The sequence below is a fragment of the Ascidiella aspersa genome, chromosome 1 (genome assembly GCF_963924565.1).
Source record: "Ascidiella aspersa chromosome 1, kaAscAspe10.2, whole genome shotgun sequence".
Classification (NCBI taxonomy): domain Eukaryota; kingdom Metazoa; phylum Chordata; class Ascidiacea; order Phlebobranchia; family Ascidiidae; genus Ascidiella; species Ascidiella aspersa.
The window spans coordinates 7404269-7426470 of NC_139447.1; the positions used below are offsets into that span (position 1 = coordinate 7404269).

Consider the following 22202-nt stretch of genomic DNA (forward strand, 5'->3'; position numbering starts at 1 on the left):
TCCCAACATTCAGACAATTATTTTGCAGGAAATTTCAAGAATTTTCCATCGAAACATTCTTGAAGAGGGACACCAATCTGCACCCTAGAAAATTGAACACCCAGTGCCAAAACAAGCATGTGCACTTTTCACCTTTGGTGCATCCTGTTACCTCAATTTTTTAAGCATAAAGCTATGAGATCTTGTCAAGATCTGCCTTACTTTCCAGACAGGGCAAATACACTTTTTTGCCGACATCACAATGGTATGCATACACTCAAAATCAAAATTTGATTTGCGTTAGGGTGTAATCGTTTGAGTTCGGATGGTGACTAACTTAATTCTGAGTGATGCATTATTTGGTAATCCATTTAAATTGGTGTGTAAGTCCAGTAAAAACCTCAGGAAGTGCAGATTAATTGGCTTTTTGCACGTCCTTGTATGTACAAACCTATTTGAGATTATATATCGATTTAAATTCCTTGTTTTGGTGGTAAATAACGGCGCTCTTTCACTATTGTACGTAAAAGTTAATAAAAAAATTTTTTTCTTCAAATGCCTCATACCACAACGCATATTGTTTGGGTTAGGGCGCGGGTTAGCGTTTGGTTGAGGGTCGGTCAAGTTCTTATTATCAATAAACATAATATTACTTGACCCACCCTCACCCAAACGCTAACCCGCACCCTAATGCAAAAAATATGCGTTGTGGTATGCGGTATTATTATTTTTTTTTTTGCATAACTTTTCACGTACAATAGTGAAAGAGCGCCTAAATAACCTATTCCTAAATCTTGTTCAAACATGAATAAGACACCTCAAACGTTAAACAAAAAACACTTTCAGAATAGTTTGTGCAACAATAAGCCAGTAGCTGCTGTATACAACGTTTTAATTTAAGACGGTAAAAAACATGAATTCAACGAATTAGTGATGGTTTGATAAAAAGCTAAGCGTACTAGTATATACTCAAATTTATTAGTGTCAGTTATTTTACGACATTTTCAGCATACTTTTTGGCGCTGGTCTAGAATCCTACCACAACGAACATTATTTGGGTTAGGGTGCCGGTTAGCGTTTGGGTTTGGGTGAGACAAATAATAGTATTAAATAATAATACTTGACCCACCCTCACCCAAACACTAATCGACCCCCTAACCCACATATTGTGCATTGCTTAATAAATATTTCAACAATGTGGTAGGATTCTAGACCAGCGCCTACTTTTTCCCTAACCTTAACGTTTAGAAGAGACAGAAAACACTAAAAGTTAGGCCACGCTTATCGTCCTTTGCTCTTTTGTCTCCGCTACAAATTTGAAACAGGTTATTAAAACCCTAAATGCGGAAACATGCCGAGGACACAGTTTCAGGACTCACCAAACAGCGCACCTAGCGTAAGTTCTTATACCCGAAGCGGTATTCGATATTTCGAGAATTTAATTAAAACAACAATTAATTAATTCTCAATCAATTAATTACCTATGCCAAATGCGTGTGGCATAAACTATAAAAAACGCAAATTGTCAGTTTTCTTGACACGGAATGAACTTCTTATAATTAACCTTCATGGCAAAGAATTGAAGTTCAATCTGGAAATCGCCTGATCTTAAATAAACGTGCAGAGAAAGTCATCTGACGTAATATTATATAATAAATAATTAATCATACATTTTGTCAACAAAAATGCTGTGCGATAATTTTTAAGAAACATATTGTGGGTGAAGTACAAAAAGTTTAACAAAATAAATCTATAACCGTAGGTTTTGAGAAATAATTGTTGTTTAAATCAAATAGGTTTAATCTCTTTGTTTGAATCAAGGCTTATATCATAGGTATTGTTTGAATTAGTAATAGCCGAGTTTAATTTAGGGTTAAATTTAGTTTTTTTTAAGGGTTAAATTTAGAAGGTAATGGGATTAAAACATACTGTCCACCACTTCCCTTTGTAATAAAGGTTTGTTATTTGTTTTACTAAATGCGCAACAAGTTATTTACTTTATGGTTAAAATCTAAAAAAGCGTAAAGTTTAGAAATGGTTTGTTACGCTGTTTGGCACAAAAAAAGTATTATTTTGAAATATTTATCTAATTTCTCGCGAAACATTATAAATAACTGCTATGCGTGCTGCACCAAATTTACTTGCAATGCTTAAGAGTTAATTAAAGACTCCTCGTTGTGAGCGACTTAACATGTGGATAAACTTCTTTAGAAAATATGTATTACTTTTTAAAACTTGCTGTGTTATGCTAATAATAATAAGACAGGCTGTTTCTTTACAATTAAATACCGGCACTAACAATATTATTTTTGTGATACCTAAATGAACTATAAACGCTCAACTTATAGCATAACACCTCACATGTGTTAACTTTCCCAGCATATTTGTTAATTAACCTAGCATAAAAAATTTGTTGTGTAAATATTTTCCATATTGGGAAAATATTGTTAGAATTCGTTTAATTCGGTTCATTTGTAAACGCATTGGGCGTATGCAGCAGCTCTTCTTATCAGCTTTTTCCTTATTCTGCATACCGAGATGACAAGGCGCCGATGCTAGACATGCAGCACTGATCAATACGACGCGTTGCGTTGCAAGTGATTGACTGCCTTGCCGCAAAGTTAATAGAATCCATAGTGGCCGGCAGGGAATTTTCGGTAAAGTTAGATTTTATCCATTCGTATCGATTTTCCATTGGTGCGCCCGGGCTAGGGAATTCTAGCTTGAGAAGCGAAAGGCTTTAGTATGGAGTTAGCAGAGGTTGATGAGGTATATGTCAAGCAGAGTGCCTCGCAGTGTTGTCTTTAAGATTAGTTGGACTCTTTTTGCTTATGTTGTAATGTCCTACCCACTTGAACATGAATAATATAGATTTTGTTTAGTTACCAGGTTAGCCTGTCAGTTTTCTCTTGTGTCGGAAAAACAGGCTATTGCAGTTGATTTTCGATGGCCAAGGCGTAACCAAAGGCATAGTGTTGAACGCCCAAAGTAATTTTATGTTGCAACAACTTAATATGGGTAAAAATTCCGCCACTTCAAAGGGTAATGTTACGTTTCTATCTGGTGGTATTTTAAAACTATATTGTTAGAGTCACGTATGCTACTCACCTTTTAAAGCGAGGTCTGGCAGATGCTAGTAATCAAACAAACCATATATCATTCTTTCAGGCCTAAAAATAGACATGCTCATACGCGTTGAGCAAAACTCCTAATTTTAATATGACGAATCCGTCGGAAAACGTCAGCTTTTGGAACTTGGAATCGACTGCTGCGGTAACGGCGGCTGTCGATGTTTATCAAACTGATGCTACAACGAAAGATCCCAGCGGACTGACGCCTATTCACTACATTATAATCGTGTTGCTGTTTTACATGGGCGGGTTGACTATACTCATCATCAAATATGTTCAGGTAAACCAATTGCTTTAAATTATATTTTAAATTGAAGTTACCTAACGTGTAACTTATGCAACTATACTAAATAGGCTTAGAAAGTAAGAAATCTTCGGAAGTTTGTCTTAAAGTCTAATTCTAAGGCTATAAAGGCTTTAGGCTACCATGTATTGTGCTACCATGTAAAGCAGGAACGATTGTTTACTGGGATGTCCAAAAATATCGGTTTGGGGACTATATTGCCAAGTGTTAGTTTTAGTAGACCTACTCGACCCATACTATGGCGGTAACGGTGCCGATCGGATACGAAAATAATACATGAATTTCAGACAATACTTTCCATAAAACGCATCGATTTTACTTGGAAAGGTCAATTTATGAATAAACAATATTATAGTGTAAACAACTGAAAGTAACCAATTTTCTTAACTTTAAGGCAAATTTGGCCTAATAACCTACTAAACTTTATTTTTAACGTTTAAATTTCATACATATTTCTTGTTTAAGTTTAGTAGTGTCGTCATATCGGTCGGATGCAGATTATTTCTGTCCGCAATACAGCGTTTGGTGTTGGAACAAAATAAATAGTGTTGGAACAAAATAAATGGTGATGGAACAAAATAAATGGTGTTGGAACAAAATAAATGGTGTTGGAAAAAATAAATGGTGTTGGAACAAAGTAAATGGAGTTGGAACAAAATGAATGGTGTTGGAACATAATAAATAGTGTTGAAACAAAATAAATGGTGTTGGAACAAAATAAATGGTGTCGAAACAAAATAAATGGTGTTGGAACAAAATAAATGGTGTTGGAACAAAATAAATGGTGTTGGAACAAAATAAATGGTGTCGAAACAAAATAAACGATGTTGGAACAAAATAAAAGGTGTAGCACGTTCCTTACAAATTTGTGAGCAGAAATACGTTTCGTACAATGTTATAACACGTGAGTCTCAATCTAATATCGGGTGGCTGTTTGATTTTGTTCCGCGCCGACTGCCGCAGTTCGCAAGGTTCGATTTATTGATGTTGGAATTGCAGAAGCAGTACGAATACATCGCTCATATTTATTAAATTCAAATTTATTACCATTATCTTTTTTTATGTCTTGTTTACTTCAGGCTCACAGAAAGTTTAGCAATAAAATTTGGGCCGCAGCGAAAAAAAACAATAAGAAACACTTATTTAGGGAGACCAAGAGTTAAAATAAAATAGCTGCAGTGGAGGTTGTTCTTACGTTACAATTATCCCCGTTTTTTAGGGGGAAAACGAGGAAGCGCGATACGAGCATTATTACGTGGAGTACGTGAAGCGGCCCCAGTTCAACAGACCATCTCTGATGTCACAGATTCGGGAGACGCCATACGAGGACAATCACACTGCAGGGTAGGGTTATATTTCAGTATTGGTAGTATAAAGAAGATTAAAACGCCAACTATGTGCATGGTAAATGTTGAGTCCAAATACAAAACATCGCAAATGCTAAACAGCATTGGCGATTTTAAGTTTTTTTCACATACAATCAGTCGAAGTCATAGAATGTCCAATGAGTTTCGCGTAACAAACATCAAAATTACAGATTTTGGAATACTTTTAAAAATGGTAGGATTTCTGTTTCTCACTTAAAATAAACCTGACGTGTATCTGTATTGGACTGCTCTAAGTTTTCTAAGATAAATTAAGTACCACGTTGTTGCTCAATATAACACCGATTTAATCCCGATTTTGCTATTGCAAATTGTGGCCGACCGCTACCTCGCACACTTTAATTTGCATCTTTGCAATAGTAACCAAAACTGCCTCTCTCGAAACGTAGTGTTTTAAAAAAATGTTTTTCATTGGACAGCAAGACGACGTCTCTTACAGCAAACCTCTCGTTTTACCACTCGCCTACCTCGCCCAGTGCACCATTGGAGAACGCCTGCACCTCTCCACTGCTGAGTCCTGGCCAGGGCGGTTACATGTCTACGCCTTTGCGCGGCGCCGAAGCCAACAACAACAGCAACAACAATGGAAACTGCTGCGAGGTCCAGGAAAACAGAAGATTTTTTCGAGACGATACGCGTATCGTGTTGGACTCGGCACTGTAGGATGGAAGTTTTTCAGCTAAAGATACGCTCCCAATACGACAAAAAAGTAATTTATGCAGCAAAGCATTTTCGACAAATTTGATTTAACATCTAACCAATTGAGGTTACGAGTGGCGACACAAATATTATCGCAAATCCGTTGTTTTTAAAGTCAGGTTATAGACTTGTTTCACCACTGAGGCAGCCTAACACTTGGTAGTCCCCAGTATGACCCAAGTCGCGATGACTACTAATAGCGCAGAATAGAGTTTATTTAGTCTTGCCTTGCTTGCCACAACTCCTTAAAAATGGATTGATTTCGGCTGGAATTTTCCCGATGTAGCATTTGTTTTTGTACCGCTGTAGCGCTAAGCGCATGCGTTAGGTTAAGTATCAGTTGTCTGTGATTCCAGAAAAAAAGGAGAAATCCGTTTCAAGTTGCTTCAAGTTTCAACCGATACTTTCTTTTTTTCAACGCCGACGTCGACGCTTATGTTGACGTAAAGAGGTCGCGACTCGACTGAGACGATTCTCACGTTCAAACTGCTTACTCCGTCGTGGCGCCATCCAGTGACGTCGGATTTCAGCTTTCGCCTGAGCATTTTCACGCTGTGGTGATGATTATGCTTGTCGTGCCCGTGCTTTAGCATCGTGAACCTGCAAGCGTAGAGGTACTGTTTTTAGGAGTCGATTGCATATACACAACAAACAAAAAATGCATATACACAACCAAACGTAGAAAATGTTGACCTTCTGCATATGCGCCGTTTAACTCTGGCCCTACCTCCATGCGGCGGCACCATCTATTCAAACGGAGATTGGTTGTCCGAGAAGTGGTTTTAAACATTACTGACATTTCAGCTATTCCCGGCCTACTTTTTGGCCAATGAGAATTAAGAATAAGCCACTACATGTTCACCACTTATTTTACCAATCCTTACATTACTGTCTTTTAGTTGGTAAAAAAAATGAAAGTATTCTGGACAAATTGATCGACAAACGATACTTGATTTATGCAGATTTATCGCGGTATCATCTTTCTTGCTGCGCTTACGTCAAACTTTTTTTTTTTTTTTTTCTTTTTTTTTTTTTTTTTTTTCCTTAACTTTGATGGCTCTTCGAAAATGGTTTATTGTTTTAGATATCATGCGTATTTCGAATAGAAGGAACGATCTGTTATTACCTTCAACAACTTAAACAATTCGTTAAATTTGTGGCGACTATATTAGAAGTGTTGGCAGTAAACGACCAATGTATTGAATTTGAGTTGGTTTGGGGCTTTAGTTATAGTGTTTTAATTAATAGAAGGAACGATGAGTTTATTCTCCCAACAACTTAAACGGTTGGTTTTATTTATTTGCGATTATATCCGAAGTTTCGCCAGTAAACGAACGATGTTTTTATTTTGAGTTGATTTTGGGCTTCACGTATAGCCTTTCAATAGAAGGAAGATGTGTTTATTGTCCCCACAGCTTAAGCAGTTCTGTTTTTCGGAAACCATATTTGAAGTTTTGGTATAACAATGTTTTTTATTTGAGTTGGTTTCGTATTTTACGAAGTGGTCAGTCAAAAAAAAAGTTTAGATTAAATTACTGAAGCAATTTTGCCAAACAGGTTGGTAAATCTATTTGGTTCGTCAACCTTTATTAGTGAGGCAATATTGCTAATTTTACAACATAGGCACAATAAAAAAATTCGTTCCATATTTCTCACCTGCATATTTTCGAGGGTGCTGGTCGTGTGACGTTCATGTCATTTCGTTGGATTCTCGCAAAAATAGCGTTGTCTTCGCCGCCCCAGCCCCAGAACGTGTTTGGAAAACCGTTTACCTGCATTTATATGCAGCGTTGTAAAACTGACAACTAGATAATTCTAGTTTTCTAATTCAATAAACTAGAGCAAAGCTAATTTCTAATTCTAATCTAATTTTTAAATTGCTTTTTTGCTCTAATTCTATACTTCTAATCTAATTCGGATTTTATCAAAAATGCCTCTTTGTCCAACGCAATTTTTATTGTCTTAGTGAAATAAAATAATTTAAATTCAAACTCTTTGGTTGGAACACTGGTATGTAATTTTTACTGTCTAAAAAGCATAAAAAGGCATAAAATTTAGCAAACACATATTAGAATTATTGCGATTTTAAATTATATTGACTGTGAATATATAATTGTGTCTAGTTCAACTTCTATGCAAATTTTTTTGTTTTTTAGGAATTCTAATTTTAATCTAATTTGAGAAAACTCAAAACGATCTAATCTAATTTGTAAAAAACTGAAATGCTCTAATTTTAATTCTAATCTAATCTCATTTTGAAAGGTTTAAATAAATCTAATGTCCAAGTCTGCTGTAAACATGTTTGGGCATTTCAGAACCCGCATGTCAAGTCGTAGAATAGGGACTTGCCATTATAGGGTTGTTTCGGTACGATCTGATTACAAGTTAAAACTTTGGCTAAACGAATAACGTATAGCGTTTTTATCAGAGGAAAGTGACAATTAAATCTATTGTTGTTAGCGACAGAACAATTTTATCTGCGCGACACGCGGTAAGAAAGACGTTTATACATGTCTTAATTTATCCCGTTTTTAGTGATATATTCTGATTAATGAAATACTGAAAATATGCTTTCTTACGGTCGAGCTCTTTCCTGATTGCGTAAAAAAATGTATCGATCGATAGGAGTTATGATGCCGACGTTATCTTACTTTGATGAACTGATCAGGCGAAAAGGCTACAGCACCTCCGACAGTTATACCGCAGCAATGGATGTAGTTGAACTTGTCGAAAAGGCACGATAAGTGTCTGACATCCGACCCTTCTTGACACCTAAACATAAAATACTTACATTGTTTTTGAAAATCGTTTTTCAAAAGGTAATGTTAGAAAATTAATGAGGGCTCAGGTTAAGGTATAGGTTTAAGATAAGCGTTAGGCTAAGGGTTGGGGATAACGTTTAGGTTATGATAAGGATTTTGACTTTCATATGTTTTCCTAAAGTATTCAGGATACGATTCTAGGTTATGGCTTTGTTTAGTGTTTTTTGTTTGGGTGGAAAGTAGACAATAGTACCCTTTATAGAACTACATTTTGAACGCTTTCTGAGCTAGATTCAAATAGTCGATTTTAAAAGGAGCGGCAAAAAGATAACAAAATGAAAAATTCAATTATGGTTACCTTAAAATGGAAATAACATGTGAGCATCGGTAAAAATTAAAGTTTTTGGGAATAGGCAATACTTTTTACCAATCCTAATGAGAGCCGCCTCATTTGAGAAAGACTGGTATCTACTTAAAAAAATTAAAAAAAAAAAACCTGTAAAGATTTTGGTCGTTTTCTGCTAGTACATCGACATCGTGAAAAACGTAGCAACGAAACGAACGACTTGCGTTATCTTGTACCCACTGAAATCCGGTATTCATCAAGCGACCCTTGTTGAAAGTGCCATCCCCAATTTGATGTACGACAAAAATTTGATATCTGCGGAACAAAATTATATCAAAGTAAAATGTTTGCATTGGAAGTGTTTACTCAAGTCCCGTGTCCGACTTCAGCAAAACAAACCGACTTCGCCGAGTCCTGCAGAGATGGACTACGACTTCACAGCCCTGATTAAAACAACTATAGCGCCAAGCGCACACGAAGCCTGCATTTTACCCATATGCGTAACTATAAAATAGGGTAATAGGGTGGATGTTCAGCAATATACCAATAGTGATGTCATATAATTCATCCACCAATGCATGGTTAGAAAATTTTCCACAATATGCCATTTGGCTACATTGTTTGCAGTTTGCAGCCTTAGTTAAAAACATTTGGTACTGGGCAAGCGCACGCCGGACTCAGGAATTGGATAGTCTTATTTAACCCTTTCCCAGAGTCAATTCCGACTCCAGCAAAACAAACCGACTCCGTTAACCTCATTAAAACTTCACTCGCGCAACGACAATCGCGCACCTTATGAGCTGACGCTGCAGAATTGGATGCAGATGTCCGAGCAGGATCGGAAGCTGAGACTCGCGGCCGCGAAAAGGAACAATGATGGCCACCGAGGTACCACGAGCTCCTGCTGTCGACGAGCAAGACTGGGGCTCGAAGGCGAAATCTCCCGGGACACGAATCACGTTGTTGGCGAACTCGATCGATAGGGCTTCGAAGCTCCGTCTCATCTCGCTCAGGTTTAATTGAAGCTCGCCTTGCAAGACTGGCGTTTTGAAGTAGCACGGCACCCAGCCTGAAGCCGCCTTTGATTGCGGAGCGGCAAGCAGTGAGGAAAAAGCGGCCTTGTACTTTGTTGGTTGGTAAAGTGTCCAGGCGAGGCAAATGGTCGAGACGCAAAGCAAAATGCGACAAAGATAATGCACAACTTTCATTTTAAGGCACGATCCAGAGCATTTTGGCTCACAGTTTGTTTCCTAATTTAGATGGATACCATCTTTAGGTCTAGCTATCCAGCATTTTTAAATCCCGAAACACATTGGTTGTAACCTTACTATTAAACCGGAAAAGTAAACTCAAATGGGTTGCATACTTATTACTTAGAGAAATAAAAGCCTGGTCAAACGAGTGCGATTGCGATTTGTATAGTGGTAAAATGCATAAGCATGCCATTTCTAAAGTTTAGCGAGATGTTTATAGGTTCGAAGTTTAAACTATAGTTTTTAGATAATATTGGCAACAAATAGTTTGTTTAAAGTTAGTTAAAAAATGTTATACACAGAGAAAAATGTTTTTTGTTTACATCCCCAACATGCATAACTTTAAACGTCGCTGTCTTTATAACTGCACTTTCAAACCTTTTCCCCTTATTTATTTATTTATTTATTTAGTTTCTTTTAACTTAGATTTAAATGCCTCTGTTGTTACAATTTTTTCCATAAACTAAGCTTCCTTGTGTCTTTTCTAAACCTGGATAGTCGGCAACTCTAACAACCAAAATCATTTATTTATTTGTTCGTCAGCATCGCCAACCAGTCGTACGACAGCCTCCGGCAAATATAAACCAGATTGACTCCTTTTAACTATAATACCACGTGCGAAAAACTCTTGTGGGTCGGCTAATTGTTCTCAAGAATGTGATTGCGACTCCTACTGCTGTACAATGTGTTTTCGTCAGCTTTCTCGAAAACGGGCAAATAAACATGTTTGTCAAGTTTTGCTGACCAACCAGCAATTTATTTTTTGTCAAAAGCATAATATTAGTGAACACTAAAAGCTAAAAATCTCGCATCATTGCCAAACCTGTGTGACTTTTCTGTAAATACATTCGTAGCTTTTTAATGCATCAAAACACTTTATGCAAAAACAAAATACTATTAAATCATCCATAATGCAACAGATTGCGATGCCTTATGTACGCTAGTTGCTAACCCATAACTGAAAACCTTGAATTTATTTAACGCGTAGGCTTAACAGGGTCAAAATTTCATTTGCAACTTTTAAAAACTGACAGTAAAGTCACTGACTATAGCAATTTGTATGTTTAAACTTGCATGTTATATATTCGTCAAAACTACTTATACAGAATTGCATAAAGCATCGCCTGCAATTTTTGAGTCGTACAGTTATAGTTTTGTTTTATCCCCAGGCGATAAAACGTTTTCCTTTGGTGATGATCGTAATTATGGCGTACAGTATAACCTGGCGAAACAACAGGGTTGTAAACAAGTCATCTTTAAATGACTTAAGCTTAAGTAACCGTCACATTATTTAAAAAATGACTAAAATCCAAGTCACGTATTTTGCAAAAAATTACTTGTCAATTCCAGTCCAGGTCATCAATTGCCCAAGTCAAATACTAGTCAAGTCATTACTCGAGCCAGTCAATTTCGAGTCAAGTCATTGACATGAAGAAAGTATAACTATTAAAATTGGTGTAAACTCGCCCGTTTGTGATGAATATCTTGACTCAAAAAAAAAAACGCAATACATAGGAAGCAAATTGTTTTATGTAGACAAATTAAGACAAAATTCCGATTTTAATAAAAAAACTAATTGAAAAAACTTTAAACCCAAGTTATTTGGCATAATTCCAAGTAATTTTGCTCAAAGGACCTATGTCAAGTCAAGTCATGTGAAAACAATGGCATAAGGGCACTTGAGTCGAGTCATTGACTAAAGTCATTACAACCCTGCGAAACAATACGATCGAATAACGCAAGAAAGGATTATTGGGTTGTTAGCTTATATAGTCAAACGGTTCAAATATGTGGGCATACCACCCTCTGTGCACTGGAACTATGATAAGAAACTTGTATAGTTTAAACGTATGCGTGCGCGCAAAACACATTGAAAAGTTAATTAATGACAGTTGTTCGTTTACAGACGTTGTAAAGTTTGACAAACTGTACAGAAACTGCGGTAAACTGTTTTTAAAATATTTTTTTAAGTCACGAAATAAAACTTTTAAGCCACGCACTTAACTGGTTGCAAAGGCTGATACCCATAAAATAAAATAAAAACCGAGGAGCTATGTACATTATTTGTGAAGCTATAGAGCAGCGGTTTCCAAACTGGGGTCCGCGGACCAACTGGGGTCCGTGCAGCAGTTTTAGAGGGTCCGCAAAATAAGTTTTTAAACATTCATTAGTCTATGTTTTAAACATTATCTGTGATCATTATTGTCTATTATAGTTATGCTTTATTATTGGATAATACAATGTGTTTTATGATGTTTCCCGTGATATTATAAAGCACCTATTATGCTGTTTTGCCTGCTATCAGCGAATCGTTTCTATTAGTTAGAATCGTGACTGCACTAATGTACTTCAAAACCCTTGAATTTGTATAGGGCCTCGAAATATCAAAATAATTGCAAAAGGTCCACCAGGCAAATTTTTTTTAGAAAAGTCGAGAACCGCTGACGCTTTAAATCAACATTTTAAATAAATATATGTGTCCCTTTACCAAGGTACAACTTTTTAAATTTCAACCAATCCAAGTGTCAAACAAATGTATTGAAATAAATTTATTTAAATTAAAGTTTAAATGCGGCCAGTGTTGGGATAGTGCATGCAGTAGCAAACACATTTGCTTTATTGTATAATATAAGAAAACTTCGAATTAAAAGTTCCAAACAATTTGCACTCACGGTTTGTATATGATTTAATTTTACAGCTATTAATTTATGCTTGTGCGATTATTGGTTATGTACGATTAAAGGCAAGTCCCTGGTCCCTATTGCGATATTGGAGATTAAGTAAGTCTGCCACAAGATGTATCTAATCCTTGCATAAAAATGGCTGCTTCTTCTCATTCTACCTAGTTTTGAGAAGTTTTAAGTGACTCATTTGTTTTTACTGGTTGATCATATATATTTACAAGTTTCAACACATCCAATACAACTCAGCAAACAGCAGAACAAACGATGTCTCTTGTTGACGTAAAACAGACAAAAGGCAACAACAATATTTTGCCGATTCGGGTATCAGTTAGACATAAGTGGACGTAAGTGATTATTTTGTATGCCGCATTTAGTTGTTGGGCATGCCACCAAAACTACTGCGGTTAATTGGTAGAATCATACACGGCTTTATTCGTCACAAGCTTTAATTTTTTAGGAAAGAAAGATGTTTTACAGAATTCCGGCTTATGTTTTGGGAATGAGTTGCTCAAAATATAACACAAAACACACAAGTGAGAAATATATCGCACAAAAACACGCAAAAACACATACATCGCACAAAAACACGCGCTTATGTACAACTCATAGAAGGACAATGTTCGCCTGTTGGCCACGCTGTACAGGACTACGACACTGATGTAAGCCTATGTAATCTCTGCGCAAAAGAAATTCGTGGTCGCTCGGACCCTTGGCACGATAAATTGCATTTAGAAGACAACACATTGGTAGAAGCAAGAACTGTGGCGAGCTTTTGTAAAGCATAATTAGGTGGACACCGGTTGTGGCAAAGATCATTTGGGCAACCCGTCAATCAAAGTAGTTAAAGGCGCAGATAGTAATAGTGATTTAATGACTTTTATGCCTTAGTTCTCAAAATTATCATATTTAACTTAAGCTGGTTGTGCCCCTATTTGATGCGTCAAACTTGCATTTATGGATGTTTTTTTTATATATGCTGCTGAACTTTTATCGTACGAGGAAAACAGCGACCGGTTGTCCAACAGGTATATTTTTTATGCAGTTTCCTTGTCAAATGCAAAGGGCAATAACGCTGCTTCGTTTTCTGTAACGTTGCTCATTGGTCATCTCGTTCGATAGGGTGGTCGTTTGCCCAATAACAAGGCGAAACACATCCCCATGCTCGAGCACCGAACTTGTTGTGCTTCCAACAGTATCGGAAATTGGTTTGACGTGATTGGTTTGGCGCCAACGGGCTTGACCAGTTACGGCTGCTTCTGCTTTCCTGATTGTAGTCAGCCCTCCTCTCGTTACCCTTGTGATTCCACCAATTGTTGCTAGGAAATGGCGATGTATTCCGCATATCTTCTGCAGGAACGTGGTTTGTTGTCGTATTTTCTTTAAGTTGCGACACTTCCAACTCAAGTTGTTTAAGCTCCTTTTGAAAGACTTCTCTTTTCTTTGTTTTAGAAGCCTTGTCAGATTCGTCTTGGCTGCTATCGCTGTAGTCGCTTCTATCGCTGCTTTCGCTATTGTCGCTGCTGTCGCCTCCTTTACCCTTCCACAAGGGGTCTTCTAGAAACAGTTGATCAGCTCTCTTTGCCCTCTCTAGGGGCTGTTCTATATCGAAACTTATAACCACACACCTAAATCTTTTCGGGATTTCTTCTACCAGCTTTTGCCCGATAAACTTCCTCATATTCTCGTTCCGAATTTCATCTTCCACTCCTGCAATTTTAATAAGTTCCAGGACAAAGTGAGACGGAAGCTGTGACCGTTTTCGCTTTGCGTATAACAACTTTTCCACCCATCTTCTGTCGTACCCAAGTCCATATGCATCGAAAATCTTCTCTTTCAAAGTTTTATACCTGTCAGTCGTTTGCCTGTACGCTAGTTTGACATATCCTATATTATCCCAGTATATTTTTGAAGGCATTGCTTTTATCAGCTCATCGAAGCGCTGATCGTCCGGAATTCCGTATCTGTCAAAAGTGCAGTCCGCCAATTCGAACCACGGTTTAAGTCGCTTCTTCGTCATTTCAGGAAGCAAATAGTACCTTCTGTTTGTACTGCAGCGAATCATTGAGCGCCTTTTATCATCCGACTTGGTTTTGTGATAAGCTTTTATCTTCGGTGTTGTGCTGCCGTGCTCATCTTCGTCTGAAGATGAGCTGGAATACATTTTGTCGTCAGTAGAGCTGTTACGTGTGTCATCCTTCTTATATGCTGTGGTCAGCTTCTCCGAAGTCGACTGTTCTGCTGGATTGGCTCCCTCGGTCTTTGTCGTTATCCCGTGCAGGCCAATTGGTTTTGGGATGTTGCGAAGTCCTGATGTACTTTGTTGATCTTTGTTGTTATTCTTGTGTGGTGTGGAATGAGCTTTTAACTGCTCGAACTGTTTCAGTAGTCGATCTTGCTCTTCTATCAGTCGGTCTTTAATTTGCAATAGTGCAGCACTTTCTTCTTTCTCGCGTTGAAGCTGCTTCTCCTTTTGTTCCAGTGCCTCTTCCGCTTGTTCTTTTTCATTTTTTAGCTTCTGGTTTAAGTTTTTTTCTGCTCGGAGATCCTGTTCCAGTTTGGCACATTTTTTTCTTAAATCAGCAATACCGGGGCTCCATTCTGTACTGAAGTCAAATGACGTTGGTTTTCCCTTTTTTGGCATCCTAACTTGTATGGTACGTTGGCGCGTCTGTGTTGAAAATAACATGGGTTAAATTGGAGCTCAGAGGCGGGTATATTGCAAAGACTTTATACAAATAAATTAACTTGGCAAAAATTGTATTTTGTACAAAGTCACGGCAGCGATAGCTTTTGGGCACATAAAAATTTGCAATAAAAGTACTTTATGAAAAAGCGCGTTATACGTTGTATTGCTTATCTACTAAAAGTTAGCAAAAATGTAATTTTAATAGGACTTTTGTTGTGCTCACATGTAAATAATAATTACAAAATAAACCAAAAGCACTACAAAGCCAAATATATTTGCCCAAAGCACAAAAAAACTATCTCTACATTTTTAAATTTGGTATAAAATATAGTTTGGTTGGCCCTGAATATTTCCCTGCCAAAGAAAAAAAAGGACTTTACGTCGCGCGAATTAGACCGTGTGAAACCGGAAACGCTTTTTTGTTAACGCCGTTTGCTGACTCTGTCCACACAGCAACACGGTTTAAAATATATACATAATACCAATCCCACACCACAGCCCAAAAATTACCCAACATTTTCTACCCTTCAATTTATTTTTTATGCTACTATTTTTTTTTATCCTACAACAAATGTTTAAACGCCGGTTATAGCTAATTCTTGATCTAATCGTGCATTCAGATTATTTTCTGTCATATAGATAAAAAATATTTGGATTGTCTTACCGGAGAGAAATTGTCGTTCGTTCGATCGTCGTTCTTAGTCAGATCTTTAATGTTAACTGGGGATGAGCCGAGTTGCGGCTTAACGCTAAAAAGCTGACTTGGGTGGAATTTAATACTGATCAACTGCGATCTCAATCCGCTTACGGCTTCGGTCACACATGAGTGGACCTGAGTGACGTATATTACAACCACCAAATAAATCAGTGATAAAGGGTATTTCGTGTCACGTTAAGACTAAGGCCCTAATCTAAAATCATTTAGCTTTATAATACGTTAAAATTACTGAATTTTTTAATCACCACAAGCCCAAAACTTTGCTAAGAATTCTATGAGTTATACGATTACGGGTTTCCCCTCATGTAAAACCATTTTGTACAACTCTTTTGATTTATGATTAACTGGCGTTTTAAAGGTTTAACTTGTATAGTTGTATTAAAAATAATAGTTTACTTAATCTGATATATGATTAGTATATTGGTATTTTATTCTCAGCTTCAAATGTATTACGTAACTTGTGAAGTCAATTGCTCTATTGGTTAAATTTGGTGTAAATCACCAAAACGGCAACAATTGATCCAAATGTCGTTTGCAAACACCCCAGTCTTCAATAGAATAATATTTCCCGTTTCTCTGGCGGCCTCTTTATGTGGAGGAGTCGTACTATTCAGGTTAGTCGAATAATTAAATTATATTTTACTTATAATATATTAAGTCAATTAGGACCGTGTTTCAGGAGAAGTGGTTAACTAACCAGAAGAATAACAAAAAGCTTAAAATATCGAAATACATACCTATAGGTGATACTATATATTTATCATATTATTTATAAAAAGAGGTGTATACATAATACACTGCGTTCATTAAATGTAGTTTTATAATTTAAACCTAAACGAGTACCTTTGAATGTTTAAAATTTAACATTATTAAGGGTGCTAAAGTGTGGGCTGTACACACATGGTGGTATTGTCTGATTTAGCAAAAAATTTCAAAATTATATAAAACAAAATTAGTTAGCAACCTGGAACTGTCTGTTAATATAGAGAGTACACTGGAGGAAAGAAATGTCCCAGTCAGAACCGAATGGATAAAAAAGTTGTTGTCATAACTGGAGCAAATTCTGGGATTGGCAAGGAAACCGCCACAGAACTTGCGAAAAGAGGTAGTTTACTAGGACCATGGCAAGCAGTGTTACTTTTTATCTTGTTGGCTGCCTTGAAAATTTGAAGAGTAAAGGGCTTTACTTGAAGCGCTGACAGTAAGGTACAAATTGTCATTTCTTAGTACAAATATAAGGCATTTCTGTTTTTAATATGTAAAAAAAAAACCCTTGAAGAGTAAAGGGCTTTACTTGTAGCGCTGACAGTAAGGTACAATTGTCATTTCTTAGTACAAATATAAGGCATTTCTGTTTTTAATATGTAAAAAAAAACCCTTGAAGAGTAAAGGGCTTTACTTGTAGCGCTGACAGTAAGGTACAATTGTCATTTCTTAGTACAAATATAAGGCATTTCTGTTTTTAAACTGTAAACCAAATATTTTAAGCAAACAAATGTGGTAGTTAATATTATAAGCTAATTTATTGTTATCAATTCAGTTCTATGTAAAAATTATCATATCATAAATGTATACTAAAGCAAGGTAAAAAAGTTTGCCGCTACAATTTTATGAAAAAAATTGCTGCTACAATTTGATGTTAATCAACTCATAATATCACACTCACAATACATAACTTGTTGTTTCATATTTAATAGGGGCAACAGTAATAATGGGATGCAGACACATGGGAAAATGTGGAATCGCCTCCACTGAAATAAAGGCCATGGCGAAAAGTAAGGATGTCAAATGCAAGTTCATCGATCTTGCTAACCTGGATTCTGTCACTGAATTTGCAAAGGAAATACGGAAAGGTATAATATGATACCAGCATGTTTTGTAATACCACTTTGTTTTTTCTTGTGTGTCAATTTCGTTTTTTGTCAAACCATACCTTTTAGCTGTGAGTTTTACCAAATGCTGTGTTGTGTTTTCCTTTTATTTATTTACTGCTGATAAAAAATGTTAAGATAAAATATAAATGTAAAGATTAAAAAAGTTATGTAAGCCTATGATTCTTGAAATGTGTGCTGAAGTCCACAAGTGTGCCTAGAGATATTCTTAAGTATTCCATGAATTTTGTTTTAATTATTCTTATAACTAATAGGCATGCACCAAAGTATGCCAGAATCAATTTCACACTATTCATTAAGAAAAAAAAACTACTAGTATTATAATCCTATTAAGCTATTGCATTGCAGTGTATTAGGGGTTCTCAAGATATAATGGTATTGTAATTAAGGTATAATGTTAAATAATTTAGTGACGTGTCTTTTTTAGTGTGCCATTTTGCTAAAAACGGCCTTAAATTAATTTTTTGCATTAATAAGATTTTTTTTTTCAACAAACAATATTGATTAAAATAAATTTTGTTTCTTTTTTTTTTGCAGAATATGATCATGTTGATGTCTTGGTTAATAATGCTGGTGTGATGAAGCCACGTCCACCAAAGACAAAGCTTTTAACCGAAGATGGATTTGAAAAACAGTTTGGAGTAAATCATTTGGGTAAGCTGTGAAAATTTCGACAGTCAAATACTTTTCTGTTAACAAGTATAAAAAGCTACACGTCACGGGACACGTGTTTATAAATTACCTTTGTTTGTGTCTTAACTTATTTGTTATGCAGTTTTTCAATGTGTTTTAAGGCCATTTTCTTCTCACCAATTTGCTGCTCGAACCGCTAACCAGTGGGGATTCCCCAAGCAGGATTATCAATGTCACTTCAGCAGCGCACAGTAGAGGCAAAGTAAGTGCCAGTTTTTGCGAAATGGAAATTGTAAAATTCCAGTTCTAATTAGCCGAGAACAAATATAATCGGTGCACAACATTCGGTTTAATAAGGCCTTTGATTACGCCCATTGTATGTTTCCCAGACTCTTCTTGACAAGCTGTGGGCTGTGCTACGATTTGTCCAAAAACGCATAATAATACTAATAATTAGAAATTGCTTCAGGGGATTATTTTTAAGCAAATTATTTTTCTAGTAGTTGATTTTTATAGCCGAATGTGAGGATTTAAAAATTACAATAGTTGGATCGAAGGCAACGCAGATCAAAAGTTTTGTTTAAATGGCTTTCATAACATCAAAAATACTTACGAACATTATGAGTTGTTTGTTGTTAAAATAGTGGATCTTCAATATTGCATTTGAGATAATCTTAAAACTTTCCTTGAATTTAGATGGACGTCAGTGACATCGACAGACAGCAGCTAACGGGCGAAGAACGCCTGAACGAGTTGTACTACCAGAGCAAACTCGCCAACGTGCTCTTCACCGACTCGCTGAGCAGACTCGGTCGGGCCGAGTACTCAGGCCGAGTCACGAGTAACTGCGTTAACCCGGGTGTTGCGCACACCAACATCAACCGCTATGCTAACGTACCCTTTTACGCCATCGGAGTCCATTTATTCCGTGAGTAGAATAGTGACAACAGTGTATAATAGTGATTAGTGCGTTTTCGAAATTTATTTTAATTTTTCCAATAGGGGTGGTTTTGGATGTTAAAAAATGCTTAAAGTTTAGTGGTTCAGTGGTGCGTTTATTTTGTATATATTCGTCAATACACGTTTGCTTAATCTTTTTCAATGCAAATATCTTACCTTAAGCTTTGTGTATACAAAAAAGGTGAAAATTACACAGATGAGAAAAAATATGTGAAAAGTTGGAAATTCAACTTTTTAAACCCTTCATTCCTTTCTCCTAGGTCCCATAAACTGGTTAATAATGCGAACTCCAAAGCAGGCCTCGCAGACCAGCGTGTACCTCTCATCGGACGAAGGGCTGGGGGGTGTCACTGGCGGATATTACGAGTAAGTCTCTTTTTTGTTTGCATTGTGATATAACTGGAAAGTGATTCATTCTATGGCTTTCGATTTGTTACATACACACTACACAATAATTGATTGCTATCAGTGAAATGTATGTGTTACGGCGTGGTTTCATAATTTTCTAATTCCAATTGTTGGTTCGATTTTAATTTTGAATTGCTTTTCAGCGATTGCGAGAGAAGAGCCGAAACGCGCGACCTTTGTGATTCTGACGCAGCGGATAAATTGTGGTCTGCTAGTGAAAAGTGGACCAAGTTGTCTGAACGACGAGCCGAGCTTAACCTCTCCTCTCAAACCGAAATGCAAAGTACAACAAATTCTTCTTAGCATAAACTTCTGTTTTTTATTTGTTTGTTTAATAAAAAATAAACCCGTTCAAAAGAAACCTTCGCTGAAGTAAACTTTTCGTGTCGCTAAATTTCTGTTTTATTCATCAATGTTGTTTATTTTGTGACAAATCGTTGCTGTTTTTTTGTATTTAAAAAAGACTGCCGTTATCGTGACAGCTCGTCAGTATAAAGGTAAAAAAGTTTATAAAAACCAAAAAGGTTTATAAAAACTCAAAGTTTATAAAAAACAAAAAGAGCCCTGAAAAATAATAGGTTTATGTTTTATGCTAAAAGATACATTTTACCTGGAAACATTCTACTTAAAGAAGGTTCATTTAAGAGTAATCCCATGTACTAATTGCTTTTACCACTTTAAAGTTGTTGCTTTCTCTTTGAATCAGTGTGCTACAGTTGGTTTCGGATATTAAGCTATAAGTTTAAAAGCGTTATCCGCAGAAAGGAAATTGGGATTGGTTTGCCATTATTCTATATAACTTTTGACAGTCATTGTTGCTGCCTGCCAAACTCGCTATGATTCATAAACAGATAGTGTTCTGTTTTAGTTAGATAGCATCTGTCGCACATGCAGGCGTAGCCCCAAAACACATTTTCTCTGCCTCTTGACTTCCTGACAACGCGTTATTTCCGTAATTTTCGTTTTCAATTTTGTACAATGTAGGCTTTCCGTGTGCAGGCGTTAGTATTAGCAGGCGTGCGTAGAGTTGAGACATGAGCACTTGTAAGCCTACAGCAGTGGTTCTCAAACGGAGTGCCGCGGCGTTCTGGGGTGCCGATAGATATTTAAGAATCTTTAAAAATCTGACTCTTACTGTTGTAAAGATTACAGTGGAATAAATCCAATTACAACTTTCTACGTTGCGTAGATTTGACCTGTGTTGTTCTAGGTTAGCAAGTAATTAAACATAACAAGTTTATGTATTCAGATTAAAACAATGAAAAGTGTAAGCATTCCGCACAGGCCTTCATAAGTACTGCAGTTTAACAACAATGTCGGAATAATTACCGGTTATAGAGTACGGGTAAGCCATTACGGTTTGCAAACGATACTAATTTGTCACGCTCGTATGGTAAACATGCAACCCTACTAAGTAGGGTCTGATAATGAGTTTGACTTACCGACTAACAGGTTAGTGTGGTCCTGTTAACACCGCAATACATTTTGCGACACACTCTTATTTAAACGCCAAGGCAAACAAAGATATCACGCGTTCAATGCTTGATTGACACTTAGGCTGGCGAGTCTAATCCCACATGGGTAACATTTAATTTGGTTGGCATCTTTCAAATCGTCACGCAAGACCAATTGTATTGTTTCGTCACACACGAACACAGGAAGCCTACGCGTACAGCAACCTTTTGCTACGGAGCTGAATTCCAAACGCTTGAATGGGGTTACGAGTCGAAACTTAGACCTATACCTTTCTTGTAAGGCATCCTTATGGTTGACTGCAAGCGTTAAGCAGGTTCAAGGTGTGGTAGCAGTAAAATTAGAAAGAACTGGGTAATAAATCGTTCTGCAAACGATAAGTTTTATATGCAGGTAACGAACGTAGCAAATTACGTCACATTTGAAGCAATTGCGAACTTATTAGTCACCTTACCAGAGGCTTATTTTAAGCGGTTAAGTACACTACAGTTGCTAGCAAGTCGCATTTAGATCTCGTGCTGTGTGTAAAGCATTGCGTTTGAGACTTTGAAAAATAATGATCTCAGTTAAGGATTCACTAATGTTATATGCACGTCCGTTGTTAATTTAAGCCGGAAAAAGACGCCTACTACAATTTATCATGTGTTTATTGAAACGGACGTTGCATAGCGCCCACAGTCGTTTTTAATTTGACCTGAAGTTGTCCTTATTCTCCTTGCTGGTAAAAGGTAAGACTCATTTTTTGTTTCTAGTGCTGGCAAACCGACAGCATCGTTTCGCTTCACTTGCTTCTATTGTTTAAAAAGAGGTGTCTGTTGTCAGACGAATGGGCTTTGTGAAAAATGTGAAAACGTTTATTATGTGGTCAGATTGTAGTCTGTGGTAAGAA

General features: G+C 36.7%; 3 protein-coding genes across 3 annotated transcripts; 2 read left to right on the forward strand and 1 right to left on the reverse strand.

The window, feature by feature from the left end:
- Positions 1–3157: 3157 nt before the first annotated feature.
- On the forward strand, positions 3158–6304 carry LOC146166996 (uncharacterized). The gene is made up of 3 exons (XM_083388970.1): positions 3158–3390; positions 4634–4758; positions 5219–6304. The coding sequence occupies exons 1-3, from the start codon at positions 3199–3201 to the stop codon at positions 5460–5462; spliced, it is 561 nt and encodes a 186-aa protein (XP_083245096.1). The 5' UTR covers positions 3158–3198; the 3' UTR covers positions 5463–6304.
- LOC146166997 (beta-1,4-galactosyltransferase 3-like) lies at positions 4646–9923 on the reverse strand. The gene is made up of 5 exons (XM_083388969.1): positions 9399–9923; positions 8757–8921; positions 8150–8270; positions 7155–7270; positions 4646–6098 (listed from the first exon to the last, which is right to left on the reverse strand). The coding sequence occupies exons 1-5, from the start codon at positions 9812–9814 to the stop codon at positions 5885–5887; spliced, it is 1032 nt and encodes a 343-aa protein (XP_083245095.1). The 5' UTR covers positions 9815–9923; the 3' UTR covers positions 4646–5884.
- A 6471-nt stretch (positions 9924–16394) lies between these two features.
- LOC146166998 (retinol dehydrogenase 13-like) lies at positions 16395–20225 on the forward strand. The gene is made up of 8 exons (XM_083389237.1): positions 16395–16561; positions 16934–17052; positions 17645–17800; positions 18377–18493; positions 18634–18734; positions 19169–19400; positions 19693–19798; positions 19984–20225. The coding sequence occupies exons 1-8, from the start codon at positions 16473–16475 to the stop codon at positions 20141–20143; spliced, it is 1080 nt and encodes a 359-aa protein (XP_083245363.1). The 5' UTR covers positions 16395–16472; the 3' UTR covers positions 20144–20225.
- Positions 20226–22202: the final 1977 nt, after the last annotated feature.